The 19,174-nt window shown below is 43.4% G+C and overlaps 1 protein-coding gene across 3 annotated transcripts in view; it reads left to right on the forward strand.

Annotated features, from left to right (window-relative positions):
• The window catches only part of ADCK1 (aarF domain containing kinase 1), a 149,327-nt gene that overhangs the window by 26,490 nt on the left and 103,663 nt on the right, over nt 1-19,174 (forward strand). The window contains exons 1-4 of one of the 3 annotated variants that reach the window (XM_042990240.1): nt 1,647-1,721; nt 3,744-3,944; nt 13,837-13,982; nt 16,759-16,842. In XM_042990240.1, coding sequence (XP_042846174.1) covers nt 13,848-13,982; nt 16,759-16,842 — 219 coding nt within the window. In that variant the 5' untranslated portion in view covers nt 1,647-1,721; nt 3,744-3,944; nt 13,837-13,847. Of the gene's footprint in view, nt 1-1,641; nt 1,722-3,743; nt 3,945-13,836; nt 13,983-16,758; nt 16,843-19,174 lie in introns of those variants that run through there. The other 2 variants (XM_007095005.2, XM_042990239.1) reach the window with 2 other exon arrangements.

The raw sequence follows: 19,174 nt of genomic DNA on the forward strand, positions 1-19,174 counted from the left end.
AGGGCACAGAATGCAAACTGAAAGTTCTCTAGCCTCCCCTCCCCATTTCCATTCCTCAGGGTAGCTGTTAGCCTGCTGGTAACATTTTCATAGTTAAACTTAGGGGGGCAATTAGAGGAACCATATTAAGTTTTTAATATATTTATTCTGTCTTCTCTCTCTGGTTTTAAATTTCCCATTTTAATTTAAATACCTTTATGTCTTTTACTGTATTTTACTGCATTTTTATGCTTTTTTTTTTTATAGGATTTTTTTTGATGCCGACAACTTTCTCCAGGGGAGCCCCTATTCAGACTTTAATTCCCAGCCTCCAAGTCAGTTCTTAGTTTATGGAGCATTTCAGAATCTCCTGGGCAAAATTACTGCTCCCTTCTTTGTGTTCCTATATCACTTTGTTCATGCCTTCAGCTCACACTTCTTACACTGCTTGAAAATTATTCATGTTTTTATCTTAGCATGCATACACTGCCCATGTGAGGCAGTGGGGCTGTATTACGCAATTCTATACTATTGCTGTCTCTGTACTGCAATTGTCTTAGTCTGCGGCTTGTTTTGTAATGCTTGTCGATGAAGAGAAGTTATTGAATTTAATGTTGTCCAAATTTATCAAGGTATTAAATAGTTTGTGTCATTTAATAAACCCTATCCTGAGATCACAGAATGTTTTCCTTTATTTTCTTTTAAAACATCTTATTTTGCTTTTCCCGTTGAAAGTCTTTAATCTACCTGGAGTGAGGAATCCAACAGATAACTAGTTGTTCCAGCTCATATACTGAATAATGTGCCTATCCCCACTGACCTATAATGCTAGCTCTATCATATATCAAGATCCCACCTATTCCTAGATCTGTTTCTGGGTTCTCTAGGCTGATTTCTTCTCTCTCTCCCCACCCGGGATCTTTATACTAATACTAAATGGCCTCAATTTTTTATAGCATTATAATAAATATTGATGTATGAAAGGCCAAGTCCTTGAAACATGTCATTCTCCTCCAGGAGTGTTTTGGTTATGCTTTACCCACCCACCCCCCCCCCCTTTTTTTTTTTGCATATAAATTTTAGATTAGCTTGTGAAAGTCCAGGCAAAATCCTGTTGGAAATTTGACTGGAATTGATTGAATTGATAGATGACCGCCCCCCCCCTCCCCGCCCCCATCTCTGCTCCCCGGGGAGTGGCTCAAGAGATATTTGTGGAATGAACGTCTGATGAATGTCTCCAAAGCACATCTTATAAACATGCGATACAGGTCAATGAATGAACGAAGGGGGGCCAAAGATAACTAAGATCAATCAGCACATTCTCACCACTCGGCAACTGTCAGTGAATGTCTTCCTCTCTTGTTCTAATACCTTATTTGAAATGCACAAGCCCACAACTCCATCCTCCACGGAACACGAATCTACGCCTCCTTCGGAAAGACTATTGAAAACAAATTTCAGAAAGATTGTGTGTCCGCAGCCCGGGCAAAGAAATAAGTGCCCCTGGCAGGTTAGGTGTCTTGACCCCTCTACCTCCTCGGAAGGAGCGGTCCACGGGGAGCGCGGGTCCGGCGGCTCGCTTGGCCGCGGCTTAGGGAACCACGAACTACAAGTCCCGGCAGGCCGCGCGGCGCCTCCGCTTCATTAGGCGCAATCAGTGGGCGGCTGAGAGCCAAGTCCCGGCGAATCCCGTCACCCAGCTGCGGCGCGGAACTCGGCGCCGCGTCCCCGCGTCCCTTGGGGTGAGTAGGGTAGTCGCACCAGGGTCGCGCGGCGCGTAGAGTGCTGGGGTGGCGGTGCAAACGTCCCAGACGCCCGCCTCCGCTGGAACTGCGCGGGAGGGAACCCGCGGCCTGTGACCTTGTCACCCAGGCCGGCGCGCGGCCACGTGACCGGCAGGGCCCCGCCTCCTCTGCGGTCACTCTCCAGCCCGGCTCACCAGTGGGCAGAAGTGTGGACTGGCTACTTCGATGGCGCAGTCTCGCATGTAGGCAGGGCTGGAGCTGGAGGAGGAGGAGGCATCGGGTGGCTCACCCAGGCGATCTCTGCCTAGGCGGTGTGTGGACTCCGAGCCGCGGGTGGCCGGGGGCTGGGCGTGATCTCTGGACTAGAGCGTGGGGTGCCGCCCAAATCTCTGCCTTCCGTCTGGTAGCTTGGCGTGCCCCGGAGCGCCCCTGATCTCCCACACTTTGCGGGGCCCTGCGCTTCCAGTTCTCCTGGAACTGGAACGTGCTGATGACAGCTGTGCATGGAGAGCAGCCCCTGGAAGACACCTAGCACAGCTCTCTCCCCAGGTTAAGTGGCATTTACTTTCTACTAGGTAGGAAGTCAACCAATTCAACAAGTATTTATTGATCACGTCCATGATAATTGGCACTTAATGGGTGCTCAAGAAATATTTGCCGAGCTGAAAGTGAACTAGACTTTATCTGTGCCTTTGTATGTTTTCTTTAAGCATTTTCTTATTGCACAAGCTATCAAACTGCATCAGAATCATCTGGAGGGCTTGTTACTATACGCAGTGCTCGACCCCATCCCCAGAGTTTCTGATTCACTGGGTCTGGGCTGGGGAGCAAGAATTTGCATTTGTAACATGCTCCCTGGAGATAGTGATGCTGCCCCGGACATAATTTTGACCACTACTGCTTTATAGGAAAAAAAAAATCCTGTGAATTTAAAGCACCAACTTCTCACACTGGGTTATGGGTCTTTGTGTCCTTATTTGCCAGTTTAACATTTTGTCATGATAAACATGTGCATATCACTGTGTACACTATTTGCCCCTACATTATTTTATATGCAGATTTACACTTCTGTCATTTTTCCTGGATTACATCATATCCTCTTGTGTTATTATTGGCTTGGCTGTTTCTCAACAGCCTTTACAGATGTAAGATTTTACCTCTGCCAGGAGAGCTTGCATTTTATTCCTTCCTGCTAATATACATTTTCTTGCAGACAGGGGACCTATAAGATAAGAATAGTGCTTGGTTCTGGTATCCATTCTCCGACTCCCTGTCCAGCTCCCTGGCCCCCAACTAACTAAATCTGGATTTAGATTTTTATGCCAGAGGGACTCCAGTGACCTACCTTTTACCTGCCACTTGCTCTTTGTGCTTGATTTTCCACTGTTTTCCCTGAGTCCCTACTTTCCCAGGATGAACTGAATGGGGAATTTCTATTCCTTGCCTGGGTGAGATTTATTTTCCTTGTCTGTTCTGGGACCGTGGCATCAGCCAAGGATTCCTTTGTTTAATCAATATTGATTCAGCCACCTTCTGGACATATGATTATATTTGGACTGCATCATTGGTGGCAGGTCAGGTTATAAACCTCATCAGGCCAATTAGATGGTCCCTGGGCATTGACTGTGCATCTTTCCAGACTTGAGAAATGATGATATTTTCCACCTTGTTTGCTTATTTTTTTTTAAGTTTATTTATTTTGAGAAAGAGAGAGCACACATGTGCATGAGTGGGGGAGGAACAGAGAGAGAGAAAGAGAGAATCCCAAGCAGGCTTGGCATTGTCAGCACGTGGAGCTGGAACTCAGGAACCTCAAGATCTGAGGTGAAACCTGAGCTGAAACCAAGAGTCAGATGCTAAACCGACTGAGCCACCCAGATGCCCCTCACCTTGTTTGCTTTTTATCCACATCAATTACCAGATTTCCCTGAAAACCTGATCACTCTCTCCAAGGGTATTGTTGAATCCTTTCCAGTCTTGGGAGTAGACCAGAAGAAATAATGCCCATTTCTCTAATAGCCTCTTTAGGAAATGGGAGGAGACTGCGGTTACTATATGGGATTGATGGAATTAGAGCCCAGAGTGCCTTTCTTCTGACCATTCTCACCTGCGCACCAAGCAGGGCATGGTGATTCCATGCTTATTGACCTGGAATGTGGCATGGGGACTGCGGATGATGGTAACTGGTGGGCCTAGCCACTCTTTGGCCCACCACAAACTGTAAGTGCTTGATTCCCCATTTAGTTCTGTCCAGGGGATGGACATTCCATTTGACTATCAACTTCCCGTTTGTAGAGCTTTCCACACTTGCCTTTTGCCTCATTTCATCACCTGCTGGGGTGTTCCCTATGGTCCAGCAAGATGGATTCCATTCTTACAGATTTGACAATAACACAGCTCTCCTAAATGTTTCATAGACTGGAATCGGTTATTTCTGGTGAGGTGCTTTGGTTGATATTCTGACATGTTGATTTCCAGGGCTCTAAGCAGTGTCTTCCACATGCCTGCCATTTGGGCAGGGTAGAGGGTCAGAAAGCAGAGTCGCTGCCCACAGTGACTGATACGGTTATTTGTGAAGAGTGCTAAGGACATGGGTGAACAGAGTCCCTGCTAAGGAGGCCGTGTGCCATAGACAGGCTCAAGCTCCAACTCTGCCGTTTACTGGATGAGTGCTTGGGAAAAATCTCCCAACTCTTTCCTTTCCTCATTTATGCCTGTGGATGATGATAATATTTGTCTCATCTTACTGGATTGTGTGGAATATCTAATGAGATAATGAGTGCAGAGGGCTTTGTAAAGGTTAGTTGTTGCTAAAATTGTCATCTAATTTTTAGGTTTTTAGGGTCTTGGTGTCCTTAAGGCCCCTCCCAAAAGTGTGTGCTCCTGTGAGAAGTAACTCAGGTGAAAGTCAGAAAGGCAAGTAAACAGAACAGGGCAGGTGATTCATTAGCAAAAGGTTTAATAATGAAAGGTGTTTTTCATCGACATATTTCACGGCTGACAGGGTCTTTTAAAATACCCTGAGGGAAACAACTCATTTGCATGTTAAAGACTCACTGACACCGTATGGAAAACTCCAGCTCCAGTCTATTTAGGCACAGTTTGGCTCCTCTATCATCTATTTTATGTTTTTCAATTTCCACCTCTTTTATTACTGAGGACATTTGCATGAAAACCAGGTCTTGGGAATTGTGTCTGTTTCTTGCTGTGGCTTCCCCTCCCAGGGTGGGATGGTCTCAGGGCTCCATTGCCTATAGGGACAGGCCTGGAGGATGGTGCACCAGGAAGATGGGGTTTAAGAGGCAAGAGCTGGGAGGTGGTGCTGGGGTGCTGGGGTAGGATGGCTACTGAATTGATAGCCCTGGAGTGATTCTCACCTGGGGATCTGTGTTGTTACTGGCTCTGCACAGGCCTAGTGAGGTATAGTTTCTCCCTTGATTCATCCATTCAGTAAATACTTTTGGAGCACCTACCACACCAAGGCAGAGTTTGGCAAACTGTAGCCTCTGGGCCACATCTGGCCACACTCATAACTTTATATTTTGTCTGTGCTTGCCATTTGCCTTGTGCTACAATGCAGTATTGAGTAGCTGTGACAGAGGTATTATATATAGTCTGCAAAGCTGAAAATATTTAATATATGGCCCTTTACCGAAATAGTTTGTGACTCGTGTGCTCGACAGGGAGAACAGCAAGAGCAAAAGCTGTAAGGCCACAGTGTGGCTGGTGGGTTTGATGAATAGCTTGGACGTTAGTGCTTTTGGAGTGCGGTAGCAAGGGGGAAAAAGGAAGGGCCTGAGACCTTGGAGGAAACTGGGGGATCAGATCAGATAGGGCCTTGTCGGCCAATGCCTTGGGTCTTCATCTGAGTGAGGTGGGAGCCATTAGAGAGTTGAGAGCAGGGGAATGCATAATTGGACTGAAGTTTCTATGTTTAGGTGGAAAAATTCACTCTCTTACTCATTCAATTATGTATTTGTTAGCAAACTTATAAATTCGTTTTGTAATATATTAACAAATTCGGCCCTTTGCATCTAGTAGAAGAGGCAGATACAGGACCAAATTCTTAGAGATAAAAGCAGTGCATAATAAGAACAGATGGGAAGGAGCAACTAATTCTAAGTAGTTGGTTCACTTAGAGGCTTCATAGAGGGATGAGGGGGGACTGAGTGTGCAGAGGTATTTGGGAGATGAAGCAGGCAAGGTGGGGCGGGGTGAGAATAGGGTGGGCCTTGAACTCCTTGCTAGAGAACTTGGACTTTTCTGTAGGTGGAGGGGAGGTAGGATAATGAGTGCATGTGGAGGTTAGGGTAGTGACGACTCTGGTGGAGAGTAAGAGCCAGATGAGATGTGGGGAAATGGCTTTGGAATGGAGAATGGTTGAGCAGTTCAGTCAAGATAAGATGGGCTTCCTCCCTTGCTTTGTTAATTGTACAAGGTTGTGCCAAATCCTGGTCTCTCAGGTGCTATGAGTTCTTAGTCTACATAAACTTGTCAGTGTTTCTGGGAAGAAAAAATGAAGTTTAAAGTGACAGTAAGGAAAAGACGTCTTACTTGCTGAGTATGTTAGGTATTATGTTAAAACAGCATCTCCTCTAATGCTCACAGTGGCCCTAGGAGGGAGGTACTATCAAGAACTCTTTTGTAGATGTTTACGTGGAGGCTCCAAGAAATGTGGCTTGCTCAAGGTCACAGAGCTGGTGAGCAGCAGAGCAGGATTCTTCCTGGCTCCAGAGGCTGAGTTCCTGACTACCAGTCCCTCCATATGGCCATTTATCTATCTATCTATGTATCTATCTATCTATCTATCTATCCATCCATCCATCCATCTACCTACCTACCTACCTATGTTTATTTATTTATAAATGTTTATTTATTTTGAGAGAGAGAGAGAGAGAGGGAGAGAACACACAGGGGAGGGGCAGAAGGAGAGGGAGAGAGAGAACCAAAGCAGGCTCTGTGCCGTCAGTGCACAGCCTGACATGGGGCTTGATCCCGTGAACTGTGAGATCATGACCTAAGCTGAAATCAAGAGTCAGGTGTTTAACCGAACTAGCCACCCAAGTGCCCCCAGATGACCTTTTTAATGTGGGCTTCTTTTCAAGCCCCACAAGGAATGGTCCCTCATGGACTACACTGATGATCTTGAAGGAGGAAGATGTGTAAGGAGCTGAGTGCACTCAGCCTGATGTAAAGCCCGCTTCCGGGTCCATTTGGGAACCTGTGTTTTGGCAAGACAAGGTAGAGGGTGAACTGAGCATGCTGCTGCCCTTTTTAAACATTTTTTACTTTGGGGTGCCTGGGTGGCTCAGTTGGTTAAGCGTCCAACTTTGACTCAGGTCATGATCTCACAGTTCATGGGTTTGAGCCTGGTGTCAGGCTCTGTGCTGATAGCTCAGAGCCTTCTTCGGATTCTGTGTCTCCCTCTCTCGCCTCTCCCCTGCTCACGCTCTGTCTCTCTCTCTCTCTCTCTCTCTCAAAGATAAATAAACATTATTTATTGTTTATTTATATAAAAATATAAAATATAAAAAACCATCTTTTATTTTGTGTGTGAGAGAGAGGGCACAAGCAAGGAGAATGGCAGAAGGAGAGGAGAGAGAGAATCCCAAGCAGGCTCTATACTGTCAGCATGGAGCCTGATGCAGGGCTTGATCTCATGAATCGTGAGATCATGACCTGTATGCTACCCTTTTTGATAGCAGATCCTGCAGGCTGAGGGTGTAGAGAACAAGGGGAAAAGGTAGGGGGAAGTGGGAGCCTGCCAGGATGTTAGAAGCGGGGCATGCAGAAGTCCTGCAGAAGCTGATAGCGGTGTAAATGAGGTCCTTTACTGGAGCATGGCATTGGGAGAGGAAATAATTACTAGTAATAATAATAATAATAAGAGATAACAACAGTGTTGGTGATAGCAGTTGCTACTGTGTTCTTACTGTGGAGGTGGCTCTTTGCTATACATTTTGCATGATTTCCTCGTTCCTCACCACCCCATCCGGTAGACACTGATGTCATCATCCCCATTTTATGGTCACAAGATTCAGAGAGAGTTAGCAGTGTGGCTGCTAACCCTGTGGGCAAATGACTATAGGGGCTCCAATGCAGGCCTGCTGGAGTGCATGTTGTCAACCACCGTGTCTCTGGTCTGGAAGGAACCCTTGGCTTACTAAAATGTTGGCAGTGGGGTGCCTGGTTGGCTCAGTGGGTACAGCATGTGACCCTTGATCTTGGGGGTTGTGAGTTCGAGTCCCATGTTGGGTGTAGAGATTATTTAAAAAAAAAAAAAAGAAATCTTTAAAAAAAAAAAATTTTGGAGGGGAAGGAAAAAAAAAAAAAAGGAGGGAGCCAAACCATAAGAGACTCTTAAAAACTGAGAATAAACTGAGGGTTGATGGGGGGTGGGAGGGAGGGGAAAGTGGGTGATGGGCATTGAGGAGGGCACCTGTTGGGATGAGTCCTGAGTGTTGTATGGAAACCAATTTGACAATAAATTTCATATTAAAAAAAATAAATTTTGGCAGAAAAAATAATTAAAATGCAGAATGATGTGGGGATAGGGAGGCTTTCCTAAATAAAGAGAATATAAAGAAAATAAAGCACATTCTACAAAACAAGGTTTTAATTTAATTTATTCTTTTTATTTATAAACTCTCTCTTTTTTTTTTTTTTTTTTTTCCCCAGAACTGAACCAGGAGCTGAGCCAGAGCATTTGTGTTTAGGGAAAGAAATGAGTTTCTGAAATTATTTCTTTAAAAATAATTGTTTGCAGTCACTCTTGTGTGCCAATTGCAGACACTGGGGGTTTGGGAGTAGGTGCAATAAACTGAGAAGGCTTGATTTTTGGGCATGGTTTCACTGATAGATTTGAATGCAGTGGAGCCTCTTTATTAAAGAGTAAAAATCACCCTTATGTTATTAAAATGCAGATTCCTGAGTCTCCAGGGTTGGTGATTCAGTGGGTCAGTGAGTAGACTTCAGAAATCTGCATTTTTATGTGTTAAACATTTTTTTTTCTTTTTTTCTAAAAGTTTTTATTTTGAGAGCTAGAGCACATGGTGAGGAGGGCGGAGTGTCAGAGAGAGAGAGAGAGAGAGAGAGGGAGAGAGAGAATCCCAAGCAGGTTCCATGCTGTCAGCACAGAGCTGGACGTGGGCTCAATCTCAAGAACCGTGAGATCATGACATGAGCCAAAATCAAGAGTCGGACACTTAACCAACTGAGCTGCCCTGGTGTCCCTAAATTTTTTTCTTCTGATGAGAACTTTTAGGATTTACTCTTAGCAACTTTCAAATATGTAATAAAATAAAATAAAACCATACCAATTAACAATAAAATATTGTTAATTATAGTCCATGCTGTATGTTACATTCTCATGAGTTATTTATTTTATAACTGGAAGTTTGTACCTATTGATCCCCATTGCCCATTTTGCCCACCTCCACCCCCTGTCTTTGGTAACCACCAAGCTGTTCTTTGTATCTGGAGTTGGTTTTTTGTTTTTTAGGTTTCACATATAAGTGAGATCATATAGTACTTGTCTTTCTCTCTCTGACGTATTTCACTCTAGGTCCATCCATGTGTCACAAATGGCAAGATTTCTTTCCTTTTCATGGCTGAGTTATATCCCATTATATTCACATATATATCACATTTTCTTTATCCGTTCATCCATTGATGGGCATTTACGTTGTTTTCTTACCTTGGCTATTATAAACAATACTGCAGCAAACATGTGAATATATATATCTTTTTGAGTTAATGTTTTTGTTTTCTTTGGATAGCAATTCCACTTCTGGGTATTTGAGTCATATGGTAGTTCTATTTTTAAGTCTTTGAGGAGCTTCCATACTGTTTTCCATAGTGGTTGCACTAATTCACATTCCCACCAACAGTACACAAGGGTTTCTTTTTCTCCATTTCCTTGCCATCACTTGTTATTTCTTGTCTTTTTGATAGTAGCCATCCTAGCAGGTCTGAGGTAATATCTCATTGTGGCTTCAGTTTGCATTTCCCTGATGATTAATGATGTTGAGCGTCTTTTGGTATAACTGTTGGCCATTTGTATGTCTTCCCTGGAAAATATCTATTCAGATCTTCTGCCTGTATTTTAATCAGATTTTTTAAACTGTTGAATTGTATGGGTTTTTTATAGATCTTGGATATGAATCCCTTATCAGATATATGATTTGGAAATATTTTTTCCCATTCAGTAGGTTGCCTTTTCATTTTGTTGGTGGTTTCCTTTGCTGTATGGAAACTTTTTAGTTTGAGGTATTCCCATTTGTTGTTTTTGTTGCTTTTGCTGTTAGTGTCAGATTCAAAAAGTCATTACCAAGAGCTATGTTAAGGGGCTTATGGCCTATGTTTTCTTCTAGGAGTTTTATGTTTTCAGATTTTACATTCAAGTCTTTAACCCATTTTAAGTTAGTTTTTGTGTATGATATGAGATAGGGGTCCAGTTTGATTCTTTTGCATGTGGCCATCCAGTTTTCCAAACACTATTTGTTGACAAGACTGTCATTTCCCCACTGTGTATTCTTGGCTCCTTTGTTGTAAATTAATTGCCCATATGCGCGTGGGTTTATTTCTGGACTCTCTATTGGCTTCCGTTGATCTATGTGTTTGTTTTTATGTCAATGCCATACTGTTTTGATTACTACACTTTTGTAATATAGTAGTATAATCAGAGACCATGATACCTCCAGCTTTGTTCTTCTTCCTCAAGATTGCTTTGGGTATTCTTGGTCTTTTGTAGTTCCATATAAATTTTAGGATAGTTTGTTCTATTTCTGTGAAAACTGCCTTTGGAATTTTGATAGGGATTGCATTGTATCTGTAGATTGCTTTGGGTAATATGGAAATTTTTAAAAAAATTTTTTTTAACGTTTATTTATTTTTGAGACAGAGAGAGACAGAGCATGAACGGGGGAGGGTCAGAGAGAGGGAGACACAGAATCTGAAACAGGCTCCAGGCTCTGAGCTGTCAGCACAGAGCCCGAAGCGGGGCTCGAACTCACGGACCGCGAGATCATGACCTGAGCCGAAGTCGGCCGCTTAACTGACTGAGCCACCCAGGCGCCCCAAGGAAATTTTAATAACATTCTTCCAATCCATGAACACAGAATATCTTGCCAGTTATTTGTGTCTTCAATTCATTAGTGTCTTATAATTTTCAGTGTATAGGTCTTGGTTAAATTTATTCTGAGATATTTTATTTTTGACGCAATTATAAGTGGGATTTTCATAATTTCTCTTTCTGATTATTCATTATTAGTGCATAGAAACCCAACAGATTTTTGCATGCTGATTCTGTATCCTGCAACTTTACTGAATTTGTTTATTCTGATGGTTTTTTTGGTGGATTGCTTAGGGTTTTCTATATATAATATGTTATCTGCAAATAGTGGCAGTTTTACTTCTTCTTTCCCAATTTGGATGCCTTTTACTTCCTCTTGCCTAATTGCTCTTGCTAGGGCTTCCAGTACTGTGTTGAATAAAAGAGGTGAGAGTGGGCATCCTTGTCCTGTTCCTGATCTTAGAGGAAAAGTTTTCAGCCTTTCACCATGGAGTATGATGTTAGCTGTGGGCTTATCATATATGACCTTTATTATGCTGAGGTATGTTCCCCTGTATCTACTTTGTTGAGAGTTTTTAATCATTAATGAGTGTTGAATTTTGTCAGATGCTTATTCTGCATTGTTGAGATGATCTGATTTTTATCCCTCATTTTGTTGATATAGTGTAAGAAATCTACATTAAAAAAAGATTTGAGTATAATATGACTTCACTCATATGAGGACTTTAAGATATAAAACAGATGAACATAAGGGAAGGGAAGCAAAAATAATATAAAAACAGGGAGGGGGACAAAACATAAGAGACTCTTAAATATGGAGAACAAACAGAGGGTTGCTAGAGGGGTTGTGGGGGGGGGATGGACTAAATGGGTAAAGGGCTTAAGAAATCTATTCTTGAAATCATTGTTGCACCATGTGTTAACTAACTTGGATGTAAATTATAAAAAATAAATTATTAGATTAAAAAAAAGATTTTAGGGGTGCCTGTGTGGCTTAGTTGGTTAAGCCTCCAGTTCTTGATTTTGGCTCAGGTCATGATTTTGCAGTTTGTGAGATTGAGCCCCGTGAGATCTGACAGCGCAGAGCCTGCTCGGGATTCTGTCTCTGTCTGCCCCTCCCCTACTTGTGCATGCACACATGCTTTCTCGAAATAAATAAACTTTTAAAAAAATAAATAAGGTTTTATTTTTGAGTTAAATTTATCCTCAACATGGGGCTCAAACTTACAACCCTGAGGTCAAGAGTCTCACGCTCTATCCACTGAGCCAGCCAGGCACCCCTGAGATCTGCATTTTTGAAATGGTATTTTTACAGGTATTCCTCTGACCATTCTTTAGAAATGTTGGATTAGGAAAAGAAGACTGCAAAGGAGAAAAACAACAGAATTATAAAAATTATTGAGTCCAGAAAGGGTCAAGAAAGGAGAGAAAAAGAAATAGAACAGGTAGGAAAAATAGAAGACATAGAAGAAGATGCTAAAATTAAGTCTAAATACATAGGTTATATTAATTGCAAAAAGAAAAAAATCAACTATATGTTGTTTAAAGAAACAGTATAAATTTAAGTTGAAAGTAGAAGAATGGAATAAGATGTACCTGTGAATACTTAAAAAAAAAAAATCTGTGGGATGCCTGGGTGGCTCAGTCGGTTGAACCTCTGACTCTTGATTTTGGCTCAGGTCTGTAGGATTGAGCCCCGTGTCAGGCTCTGTGCTGAGCATGGAGCCTGCTTAAGATTCTCTCTCTCTTCCTCTGCCCCTCTTCCCCACTCGTGTTCTTTCACTCAAATAAAATTAAAGATTTTAAGAAAATCTGTGGCTATACTATGAGGCATGAGTACAAATACATTTTAAAGAAAATGAAGACAAGACTGTGTGTAGCAATAGTTTTCATACAAAGAGGAAACAGAGGCACAGAGCAGGGAGGGGATGGTCACAGACTGAGTCCAAAGCAGAGCAAACAGTGATGGCCTGAATCTTCCTGCTGCTTCTATACAGGTTTGCACGTGTGGATGACTTGGTGATTCACTTCTCCTGGGTGGGACTTCTCCCCTGGTACCTGCAGCTATGGTCGAGGATTTTAGTCTGATATAGAGTTCCCAGAAATTGAAGAGGAAGCAGCCCATTGGGTACAGTGACCTCCAAATGCTCCAACAGTCCACCTGGTGGGCTGAGCTGGTACAAGTAGGGTGGGGAAGGGTATCAAAGAGCCTTGAGCCCACTTGAACCTACCGACTGGGAGTATGTTTGGTTGAACAGATCAAATCAGCACGTGGACATCGAATCCCTAACTGCATAGTATCCTGCAAGACTGTGAGTGGACGGTGTACTAATAGTCATGGTGTTTGCCTTCAGGCAAAACTTCAGGGAGCTCACAATCTAGACAGGGAGGAGTTTACTCTAACTGAAATAAATATTTTGGAAATCAGCCAGACACTGAGAGCTTATCTGGCTGATTCTGACCAGCTGCCATTTTGACTGTGGCCTGAGCACTTCAGACCTGGGCACGGAGGGCTAATGATGCCTATATGTGCATGGTGGTACAAATAATAGTTACAAGTAACGGTGGTTAGTATGTTCTGCCACTTCCCCTGTTTCAAATAGCACCTCTGTCACATATTCATCATCCTAACTCTTACCCTCTTTTTCTTCTCCGTACTTAATACCAGTTGCTATTCTAATATATGTCTGTTTGCTTCTGATCTGTTGTCCCATCTAGAGTGTAAGTCCATGTGGGCAAGAACTTTGTTTTGTTCCTTCTGTCCCCAGTGCCTAGAATGGTGCCTGGCACTGTGGAAGGAAAAATGACCTTGAGAGTTGGCTTGTGCCAGGTACTCTGCTAAGCCTTTTATGTACATGATCTCATTTTATCCCAACGACTTTTGAGGTAGCTACCCCAAAAACAAGGAAACAGAGATCAGCAAGATTGAGAAAATGACCCAAGGTTGTGTAATCTATTAAGTGGCGGAACCTGAATTTGAATCCTGGTCCGACTAACTATGGAACTCAACTGTTCCTTTTCTCTGCTTTTCTTCGGCAGGGTCTGGGGACATGGCCCGAAGGGCTCTCAAGCTTGCTTCGTGGACCGGCATGGCTCTTGCTGCCTCTGGCTTCTTCCTCTACAGCAACAAGTACTTGGATCCTAATGACTTTGGTGCTGTCAGGGTGGGCAGAGCAGTTGCAACGGTAGGTTTTTCTTATTGTCAGGGTGGCAGAGGAACTGCTGTATTACCTGCAGGTGTTTGTACATGTAACAGATATACATGCCAGCCACACGTGTGGAGCTGCATGTGTGCCCTTCCTTGTGCAAAACTCCCTCTGTACAGTAGCACAGGCATGGGTGTGCACCCTCAGGCACCTATATTCCTGTACGCCCAACCTCTGTCATACTAAGCCAAAATAGAATGGGATTGCACAGGGTCTCTGTTCTGCAGCTTTGACATGTTAGATTCTGTATGTAATTTTAGAGACAGACCTGAACCGGTGCTCCTCAGCAAATGTATGTGGAAAGACTTTGCAGCCTTAATTAAACTCTACCAGAAAACTTGACTTTCTTTTCAGTGTGCTAGTGTGAGTGGTTCCTGATGCAGGGCTCATACTCAGAACATCTGGGCCTTGGAAAACTTTGGGGCTCCCCTCCAACCCTCAATCTAATCTGAGGGGTCCTGGGTGGCTCAATCAGTTGAATGTCTAACTTTGGCTCAGGTCATGATCTAATGGTTTGTGAGTTCGAGCCCTGCATCGGGCTCACTACTGTCCACACAAAGCCCACTTTGGATCTTCTGTCCCTCCCCACTTCTTTGCCCCTCCCCTACTCACACACTCTCTCAAAAATAGATACACATTAAAAAAAAAAGAGCATCTTAGTTGAATATTTCACCATTAGAAGTTTTCTCCAGTGGCTCAGGAACATCCTCCCTGTTGAATCATGTCCTCCTAACTCTGCTGAAAGGAGCTCTTCCAAACATGCATGTATAACTGCCCCATTTGTGGGTCATTTGCCACATGCTTTGTGCTTTCTTGCCTCCTCTGTCTGCTGCAGGATGAACTCATCCTTTCTTCCCCTTGGCATAGATATACTCTGTGTGCTGTCTGTTTGGGTTGTTTTCTGATCATTTCCTTAATACTCAGTGTTGTGAAGTCTTCTCCCTAGCTAGTCATAGAATCTAATGGACAAATAGATAAATAGATAGGCCATAGAGTATGAAATGATTCCTGAGTGTTTATCAGGTGCTTTTTGGGGGCCCAGTGTGGTCTTTACAGGCTTTGAGAGGTAGAAATGAACCGTCCTACCCACACCCAGCTTTGAAGGAGCTGATGGTTGAGGAGTGCTCATGTAAATGGGTCAAAAAGCAATGGATTTGTTTTAAAGCCATGGATCGGATCAAGATGTGTGATTCAGGTGACCATTGCTACGGGACCTCAGACAGAAGAGTGAGACCCGTAGGCCGGGAGTCAGGATGAGTGCCCTAGGGGAAGCAGGCTTTGATGGAACCTTAGGGGTTTGAATATACTTGACCCTTAACAACAGGTTAGGGTACTGACACCCATGCAGTCAAAAATCCATGTATAACTTTTGACTCCCCCAGAGCTTAACCACTAATAGCCTACTGTTGACCGGAAGTCTTACAGATAACATGAAGAGTCGATTAACACATTGTATGTCATATGTATTATATACTGTATTCTTATAATAAAGTAATCTAGAAAAAAATGTTGTTAAGAAAATCATAAGGAAAGAGTGCCTGGGTGGCTCAGTTGATAAAGCGTCTGACTCGGCTCAGGCCACGATCTCATGGTTCATGGGTTTGAGCCCCATGTCGGGCTCTCTGCTGTCAGTGCAGGGCCCGTTTCGAATCCTCTGTCTCCCTCTCTCTCTGCCTCTCCCCCCACCTCTCTCTCGCACATGGGAACACTCTCTCTCAAAAATAAATAAACGTTAAAAAAAAAAAACCGTAAAGAACATACATTTACAGTACCATACGGTAATTTACTGGTAAAACCCCACGTGTAAGTGGGCCCGCACAGTTCAAACCCATGTTGTTCAAGGGCCAGCTGTAGCTGGGAATGAGGGAAGAAGGCATTTACCAGTGATTTATAAACCAGCCACTAGGCTGTGCATTTTTTGAAGGCCAGGGCTCTGGTCTTGATCGGCCTTGTGCTTTGTTCAGTGACCAACTCTTGTTCGCGGTTGGCGCTCAACACATTTATATCTAGTGGAATAAAGCTTTGGGAGTGTAGACAAGGGAGCAGACTCCTCTAGGTATCAGCCTTGTAAGCCTCTTACCTTCCAGGGGCCTCAGTTGCTCAGTTCTAAAAATGAAGGGTTGGCCTAGGTAATCCTCAAGCCTCCTCCATGTCTGAGATATCTGGAAGCCTGTAATTTCCTGATTTCACCAAGAACATGGGGACTTCTCCTAGACTTTTGGCCAAGGGACCCAGAATCAAAACTTAGGCTGTTAGAGCAAACATAAATGTAAAACGATGTTTACTTGTGGTAATACGTTTATCCAACAGCATTCGTTCAACTAGTCTTTACTGAGCATTTACCTGTGTGTCTGGCACTGTAAAAAGGGGCTGGGGATGCAGTGATGAGCAGGAAGGACAAGCCTCTGTCTTGATAGAGCTGAAATTCTAGCAAAGAGGAGATAGTCCACCTACCAGGAAACAAATGAGTGAGGTAATTTCGGATAGGATAATTTTGTTATGATGAATAATTGAGAGTTCCTGGTGGGTGGGGCAGCCTTCGATTAGGGCTCTCTGCAGAGGTGGCATTTGTGCAGAGCTCTGACTGACAGGAGGAAGCCGGCCAGGCTAAGATCTGGGGGCAGAGCATCGTAGCGGAGGGGTTGTCTACTTCTCTAGACACACTGCCTCTGTCAGGGGCCGGCAGCTGCGGGACCGGGTGGATGAGCAATATTGAATGTCCAGGTGCTAAGCCTCTCTTTTCCTTGGTTCACAGACAGCTGTCATCAGTTATGACTATCTCACCTCCTTGAGGAGTGTCCCCTATGGTTCAGAGGAGTACTTGCAGCTTCTATCCAAGGTAAGGAACCACGGGCCCAGCTGAGCCAGGCCAAGACTGGGTGGTAAGTCGTGAAGTACCTGCCAAGCCAGCGAGCTTTCTTTGTGGAGCTGAAGGGGGGCAGGGGCTGTGCAAGGATTGAGGCTGGAGGCTTGGAGGCAAGGAGCAGAGGATCTTTCCTCATTGGAGGTGTTTTTGTGCTGATGGGCCAGGCTACTAGGCTGACATCAAGCTGGATCCTGTGATACTGAGGTTATTAATCTACAAGGCACTGTTGGGGAGGCTGGTGTATGTTTCTGGGGAGCACAAGGTGTCTGGGATGACTCAGGAGGGATGAAGGCTCTGTTCCTGAGATAACTCAGTTGGCTTCTGAAGTGCTTTGTCAGGCAAAACCCAGTTGAAAGAGGTTAATTGCTTTCCTGTCCTCTCAAGGCTACACTGGGGCTTCCTGTTAGGCCTCTGAGTGGAGCTGTTGACCCCACTCCCTGTCTCCTCACTTGGAACAGTCAGTTGATTTTGATGCTACAATGAAATGAGTTGGGGCATCACACAAGAGGGCATTTTTTTGGATGTGAGTTGAGTTTGGGGTCAAGTGTAGATACTTTTGGTTCCTCCAGAGAGAGGTTTGTGATAGATCTGTATGTCTTTGCTCAGCCTGCAATGCCCTTGGCCCCTTAGAAAATCTCTAGTCATCCTTCTGGTCTCAGCTCAAATACCTCTCCTCCGTGACACTTTTCCTTCTCAATCATTCCTGGTGGATGGGGTAATTAATTTTAAAGTTTTTATTTAAACTTTTCATTATACAAATTCCAACCATTAACAAGAGTAGAGAGAATAGTATAATGAACCCTATGGAACTGTCATCCAACTTCAGACATTATCAACATTTTGCCAATCTTGTGTCATCTACTCTCTATTCATTCATTTATTTTTGCTGAAATATTTAAATTTTTAAAAATATTTATTTGTGAGAGAGAGACAGAGAATGAGTGGAGGAGGGCCAGAGAGAGAGGGAGACACAGAATTTGAAGCAGACTCCAGGGTCTGAGCTGTCAGCACAGAGTCTGATGCGGGTCTCGAACTCCTGAACTGTGACATCATGACCTGAGCCAAAGTAGGATGCTTAACGACTCAGCCATCCAGGAGCCCCTTTGCTCAAATATTTAAAAGCAAATCTTAGGCATTATATTATTTCATCTGTAACTACTTCACTTTGTATCTCTAATAGATAAGTACCTTAAAAAAACTATGATACCATACTCCTAATTAACAAAATTAATAATATGTCCTTAATTTCTTTTTTTAATTAAAAAATTTTTTTAATGTTTATTTTTTGAGAGAGAGAGACAGAACGTCAGTGGAGGAGGGGCAGAGAGAGAGAGGGAGGCACAGAATCTGAAGCAGTTCTAGGCTGTGTCAGCACAGAGCCCGACGCTGGGCTTGAACTCACGAACTACATGATCATTACCTGAGCCAAAGTTGGCGCTTAACGACTGAGCCACCCAGGAGCCCCTGTCCTTAATAATTTCTAATATCTAGAGTATACTCAAATATCCCTGGTCCCCAGAATGTTTTGTTTTTTTTTTAAAGTTGGTTCATTGCAATCTGGATCCAAATGAAGTGGCATATATTGCATTAGGAAACAGCAACCAAAATCTTCTCCAATCTATAATATCTCTCTTTCCTCCTCCCCCTCCTTTTTTGAGCTATTTGCTTATTGAAGAAAGCAGATCATTTGTCCTGTAGAATTTTGCATATTCAGGATTTGGCTGATTGCGTCCTCAAAGTGTTGTTTAATGGGAACTAGATTCACCTGGCATGCGATTCCAAGTTTGAACATAGAAACATTTGAACATAGAAAATGATCCTCCTCCTGCTGTTCTTCACATAGCTAGTTTTCCTGCCTGGGAGTGATGATCATCTTGTCCTGTGTATCCTTCCAGAGATATCTTCCTGTTTGAATTTAATCATTCTGTCGCCTTTATTCCTACGAAAGATGATAATTGGTTACATGTCTCTCACTTTAGAATATAGATTCTTTTAGGCCAGGGATTGGCTCATCTTTTCCATATTTTCTACTTCTAGAGATGATGCCTAGGACTGAGTTGACTTAATGTCTGTTTCAGGCTGCACCCTGCTAGCTCCTTCCTTGGGAGAGGACCTAGAAAGGGTGCTAGGTTTGTATTCGGAAGACCTGAGTTTGTGCTCTGTCTTTGGGATGGTCATTTAGCCTTTGGAGCTGCCATTTTCCTTTCTGTAGACTGCAGTTGGCTATGCCACATATTGCAGATTATATAGATATCTGAGAGGGTGCATTGTGAAATGTAAATGTACAGCAGGTTTCAAAAGTAAG

Source organism: Panthera tigris, chromosome B3 (assembly GCF_018350195.1).
Source record: "Panthera tigris isolate Pti1 chromosome B3, P.tigris_Pti1_mat1.1, whole genome shotgun sequence".
Taxonomy (NCBI): Eukaryota; Metazoa; Chordata; class Mammalia; order Carnivora; family Felidae; genus Panthera; species Panthera tigris.